General features: G+C 25.2%; 1 protein-coding gene across 1 annotated transcript; it reads right to left on the reverse strand.

Moving 5' to 3' along the window:
• Positions 1 to 697: 697 nt before the first annotated feature.
• PY17X_1304300 (LCCL domain-containing protein) lies at positions 698 to 5,545 on the reverse strand (the record flags this gene model as incomplete). The annotated part of the gene is made up of 1 exon (XM_022956987.1): positions 698 to 5,545. The coding sequence occupies one exon, from the start codon at positions 5,543 to 5,545 to the stop codon at positions 698 to 700; it is 4,848 nt and encodes a 1,615-aa protein (XP_022813478.1).
• Positions 5,546 to 6,988: the final 1,443 nt, after the last annotated feature.

Below are 6,988 nucleotides of genomic sequence, written 5' to 3' on the forward strand. Positions count from 1 at the left end.
ATAGATGGAATATATATTTCATTGCTATATACAAATATTTAAATAAGTTCATATATAAACACCTCAAAGAAAATTTCATAAAATTAGCAAAATGAAGCATGGTTCTAAAAAAATTATAAATAATCTTATCAACATTATATTATATATGCATTTAGTTTGTTACTCACGATTAACTAAAGCGTTCCCTTAATATGATTTTATTATATTTAGAAAAATTGGTTTGGAGAACTATAACTCATATTTTTTACATGATAAAAAATGACCCAAAAAACGACCACAATCTATTGATTTATACGTAAAATGAAATATCCAATTCATATACAGACATTATTATATTTATATAATTCTACCGTTTACTAAACATATGTGTATATATATAGATTTTTCTTATATTTGTTTTTAAACAGTTTCTCATTTAGGAGAAAACAAAGCATATAATAATGCATGTATATGTGTAATATAAATAAATTGCTTTACATATACTTTAAATTTAATTTATTGTATATTCACGTTTCATCAATAAAAAAAATTATCATGATTGGTGAACCAATCAGTCTAAATAAGAAAAAACATCACATAAGCATATGTTCAAATGAACAAATAAATAATTTTCCTTCAAAAATAATCATTTTACTTCACATTGGACTAATATCTTCTATTATTATGATTTTTTATTTATATTTTTATTTGATTTTCATTATTCAGTAATTCCATGAGTTATTTTGCACTGAAATTGACATTCAATTGTTTCCTCTTTTTGGATATCTTTTGATTTATGAAAAGATATCTCTTCAATATCATCAGAATCTACCACATCATTTTGTTCACAGCAAAGTATACACGTTTTGCTTCTACAATTTAAATCATTATCATCGCAATTTTCATAATCCTTGTTTTCTTCTAAAGAAACACATTTGTTTATAAACTTTTCAAATAGTTTTTGCATTTTTTCAGCTAAACCATCATTTCTTTTACAATGTTTTTCACATTGTTTCCTTTCGTTACTATCCAGCATTTTGGTATGATGTAAACAACATTCTTCACAAAAATTTTTAATGCAATTGATATGTTTTTCTTTTTTTTGATTTGGATGTATATCAGTTTCACATGAAGATCTTCTGTTTAATACGTGTATGCTTTTTTCGCATGTTCCCCATGTTTTAGTTTTGGATTCAATGAAACTTTCATTTGAATTTAATACATTAGATGATAAAGTTATAGAATCAAATTTTACTTCATCAAAATTATTAACACTGAAACCTACATTTCCTAAATCAATAGAATCTGTATCAATATTGTTTGCATCTAATTCAATTTCATAACCATTATTATTGCTTACTACAGCTTTGAATTTTAATTTATCAAATTTTACATTAACATGGAACCATTCATCTTGCTCTAATGTCTTTGTAATTTTATCATGATCGTTGAATTCTGATAATGTTACTGTTTTGCTATCCTTATAGGATGTTAACTTCAGAGAATCTTGTCTAATTTCAAGGGCATTAAAATTATTTTCATTCACAAAATTGAATAGGATATATATATGTGGCTTATTCCTATCTAAATTTTTATTTTCTTTGGATAGAGAATAATTCATATCAAAATTTAAGATTCCATCAGAGCATTTTCTTTGTTTTAAAAGTGCTATAGTATCATATAATTTGTCACTTTTGTAATTTTCATTGCTTTCATTATCTATATTTTCTATTTTTTTACAAAATAAATAATCACTATCATCTTCATTTGCAAAACCCCATTTATATTCTACATCATTAATTATGGTATATGGAAATAAATCGTTATCATAATTTTCTTTATAATAAGGACAGTTATAATTCTGTTTTTTTTCGTGTTTTCCATTTTTAGATAGTTCTGAACAGGGTTTTGCTATAATTTCCAGCCCATCAAAAAATGTTCCTTGGCCATTTATTTGAGAATATAACCCCACAGTACCCGATAAAAATTTTTCATCTAATGAACTTAATATTTTCATCTCATTTAATTTATCATCGATTTCATATATATCAATATTAGCATGGCTTGTTGTTATTTTATATGTGCTCCATTTATTATTTATTGAAAATTCACCATACTTTTCTTTTAAAATATCTGCATGTCCATTTTCTATTTTTGATAATCTTCTTACTCCATCTTGATCACAAATATCAAATAAATAAAAATTGAAGTCATCTTTAGCTCTAAATGCTATTCCAGCACATCCAGTACCTTTACTTAGCACACTTACCCTTATTTCAAAATCGTAAAAATTTAACCCTTTTAATTTTGCAAAATAACCTTCCCCTATTTCTCTATTTGATATACTACTCATTTGTCCAATACTATTTTTATGTCCTAAAATTTCTGTATCAACATATCCCCAAACACTAGGTTTATTCTTAATTAATTTAGAATCAAATACATAGAAATAGGAAGAAAAATTCATACTTTCATAGTTTAATTTAAATGTACCGAAATTATGCACAATCCTTTGAATTTTTTTTAATTCTTCCAAACGTTCTTTTACCTTTTCTAAATCATTTATATATTTTCCTGATAAATCATATAAATACAATGCTAAATTTTCAGTCAAATTGTATAAATTTATTGTATCATCAATTTGCTTTTTTGATAAAATGTCGGCTGGGGCAAATTCCTTTTTTGCTTTTTCTATAACTCTTACAGTTTCATCTTGAATAATGGAAATTACTGATGGATCAACTCCATGAATAGCATCAATATTTTTTAACAAATCATTAATTATTTCGTGTGTTTTGTAACTTTCGTTACTTTCATTATATTCCGCTATTTTTTCCTCGTTTTGTTCGTTTTTTTTTAAATTACCCTTTTCAATAAATGATAGTTGCTTGTATTCAAATAAATCGATTGGACAATCTTGAGATAAATTACTTATTCTTATAGTTCTATGATTAATAATACTAGTTTCTTCTTTAATATCTTCTTTTTTTTCATTTGTAATTATGTCTAATAATGACTCATTTCCTCCCTTATTTAACGATATGGATTCGATATTATTACTTATTGAACCTTTATAATAATCTAATCCAGATTCAATAGTTACATTAACCAAACCACCTTGTTTATCTATTACACCTGCATGTATAGATGCTCTACAAATAGAGCTACTATCAGAATAGACTCCATTGCTACCATATACATTAAATTCCTTAAATCTCTCATTATCACATCCTAAAGGGCATAAAGCTACTATATTTGTATTTACAATTCCATTAAAATCATCGTCTAATGCTGTGGTATCACACTCTATACTTAAATATTGCATTGAAAAATCATTTTCCGACGAATTTGTTGAACAAACTATTGCAGATATATCTGATGTTTCTAAGTTAAAAAATTTAAAAGATCCATCATCATATGATATACCCGCTGTTTGTCTAATACTAGTGCTATTAGGGGATTCTGCTCCTTTAAAATAAATTAATGTTGTTAAATCGACGTTACCATTTAATAAATCATGAAACTTTCCACTACAACTACCATAATTGCATGAATAATCATAAGCTAATGGTATATTAATTTTACCATTTAATATAAAACCCATTTTTTTCAATGCAAAAATTAAACTATTTAATTGATCAGTTGATTTTAGTACTAATGGTTCTAAGCCTACTTCAGCACAGTGCTTTCTAATGTCATCTACTGAATTTATAATATTTGTTATCAAATGATCTGGAGATTTAGGAGAGTGACCATTCCAAACATATAAAGATGTACTTGAATCCATATCACAATATACTCTTAGAGGTTCAGGTGAACATTTAGGTTTTATCCAATAAAATCCCGACATAGGGACTTCTTGAGAATTTTTAATTACTGAACAATCATTCGCAGGATACGACGACGAATCACCAGGAGATATCCCTAATCGTAATAAATCATTGCTATGAATTAAATCTACTGATTCTAAGGTGGTAATTTTATCATTTAGTTCAATAACTTGTTCCATTGATACTTTTAACTTTGTTTCATATTCTTTCTTTTCATTTAAACATGTTTCAATATTAGGTAATACTTCTTCTAATTTTGATAATTTATCGCTAATAGAACTCACATTTTTTGAAACATCATCTTCAAGATTTATTAATTTGTTGCTTAAATTTTTATCGAATTCACTAATATATTCAATAAAATACTTGTCTCGAGCATCATCTGAATTTGCTGCATCTCTACAAAAATTTAACACACTTTCTAAATTGTTGGCTTGAACTTCTATTGATCTTATTCCATATAAAAATTGGCCATCCATTTCTCCATGTTTGGGATGAGGCTTAATCATTGATATTTTAATGTATCTTGTTTCAATGTTTTTTAATGAATCTATTGTTATAAAACTTGGGTTAGCTAAATTTTCAGCAACAATTTTATAATTATCCTTTTCTGTACTAAAAGATATAATATAATGTAAAGGTGGATACTCCCAAAATACTTTTATTCTGGATATTTCTACAAATTTATTTAAGTCTATAATAAAATAAACTAAGTGCTCATAGCTATCTCCAAATATAGATGATGCCCAAAAACTATTCAGGTTCCCATCTATTGTGTTATCAGCATTGTGATCATCATCTAAGATGGAAGTAGCATCAACAGATGCATCTATATTAAGAAGAATATCATGAATTCCTGGTATATTCCCATGAACATTTTTTTGAGAAATACATAAAGGCTCACCGCTTCTTTGCAATCGAATCTGAGAGTTTGATTCAAATACCCAATTCGATTTACCATCACCGTCTTCTAAAGCTCTTAAACAATCATATAAAACCAATTTGTTATTTTCTAAGTTATCTACATTTATAACAGCTAAACATTTAGGAGGATCACTTAATGCGCTAATAATTTGATTGTTAGAATTTGTTTTCCATAGTTCTCTACCATCTCCACTTGCTAAAGCATTAATACATGAGTCTAAAATTACAGATGTATTATCATTATTTATTAACCCTTCTTCTACTTGTAAACACATTTCTTGTTCACTTGTAATTCCAGATAATAATAAAAAGTAAGGATTCCCTCCACCAATAATCTTCACTTCTCTTATTCCAAAATATTTGTGAATGGCATTTTTTAACCCTATTTTAATTGATATAACCTCTTCTAGTTTTTTAAAAAAATATATTTCATCAAAAGATGATTCAGTACTCGATATTTTTTTATATGGAATCACATTTTTATAATGCTCTCCATCAGAAGACACGAATATACTAACTAATTCTGGGCTATATTCCCATGATATTTTTACACCTTTTACAAATCCCTTTGTATTTAAATATCCCGTCCATGTTATTTCTTCATCCTTTAAGTGATTCCCAGCGCTACACCAATAACTTGGGTTGTTCTGGATCGCTCTTTTAGCATCGTAAAGCGAACTTCCTGATTCCTCTGAAATATATGTAGATGACGCAAAAGAATCAATAAACTTATAAAAATTTGTAGCAGATTCTTGTCCCTTTACAAAACAATTTAAAATCACGGATAATACTAGATAGAATAAATAATTCATTTCTATTAATAAAAAATATAAATATGTGTATGTATGAATATTCAATTTGTACGATAAACTAACTTATGAAACCCTTTTCTATCCGCATATGAAAATATATATGAATAATCTAGATTAATATAATTCAAAAATACAAAATTAAAAAAATACTAAATTGTATCCATCGACACGTACAATAATATAAAAAATTGAACATACCAATGAACAAACAAAAGTATATTTATATTGACTAAAAAAGATACACATATATACTAACTTTAACTATGTACATTCTTATACAACAGAGAGAATAAATCAACTCCTTTGCAATTTTCTATATTTTTCGTATTCATAAAAATATCACTAACCCAAATATATACATATAAGACTAATGATGGTAATTAAAAAAAACTAATAATCCCACCATCCTTTAATTGTTATGTTCGTATTAATTTTAATACCTTTATTTATTTCTTTGAATATAAATAATACTTATACTACTTCGCTAAAAAATATATAATATATTTCTATATAGACACAAAATCTATTATGATAGGCAAGATAATAATAATAATATGTTTATATTATATACATAGTTAATACAGTAATTAAATTGAATTAAACTTATAAAGGAGATATATTTAATTGTTATGTAACTACAAATGTGATCACACGTCTTAATACCATTTGTTTTACAAACACCTTTGCGTATATACACGTCATATTTGTGTACATCAAAAAAAAAATTACACACAATTTAATATTATTGGGATTTCATTTTTAACGGAAAAAATGTAGAGTCATTCTTCCTATTTTGTGTAAAAACAAAATAATATATATTAAAATTCCTATCGATTATATGCTTAACAATGCATACTCTTAAATGTACCTTTATTATTATTATTGAAGTGTGATTTACGAAAAACTGAAAGGCAAGTATATTAAATTGACGAAAAAATTACAAATTATAAATATTTGTTGAAAAATATAAAGAAAATATAATAAAAAGAAATATAAATGAATAAGCCCCTACTTATAAAACCTTTTATTTTTAAATATTTTTTATCAAAATTTTAAATTGATCAATGCAACTGTTGTTTTAACTTCACGTCGTATTACTATAAATAAATACGTGAGGATAAATTAAATTCAGAAATAAAATAATCAAGCATTATTCTATATATAACAAAAAATAATGTTTCCCTTTTTAATGTTTTTAAAACAAATTCAAATATAAAAAGGATCCCCTTCAAATTTTGAACAAAATTATCGAGAATATTATAAAAATTTATGAATAATATGCATTTATAAATTGTCTTTTAAATAAATATATAATATATATATGTATATTGCCCTTACATTTGTATAATATTAAATATACTATTTTCGAGATACGTAACAATTTATTTTATTTTGAAAAAATTATTTGTGTTTGTAAAATGCTTAAAAATAATTATGTATTTT

Source organism: Plasmodium yoelii, assembly GCF_900002385.2.
Source record: "Plasmodium yoelii strain 17X genome assembly, chromosome: 13".
NCBI classification, from domain to species: domain Eukaryota; phylum Apicomplexa; class Aconoidasida; order Haemosporida; family Plasmodiidae; genus Plasmodium; species Plasmodium yoelii.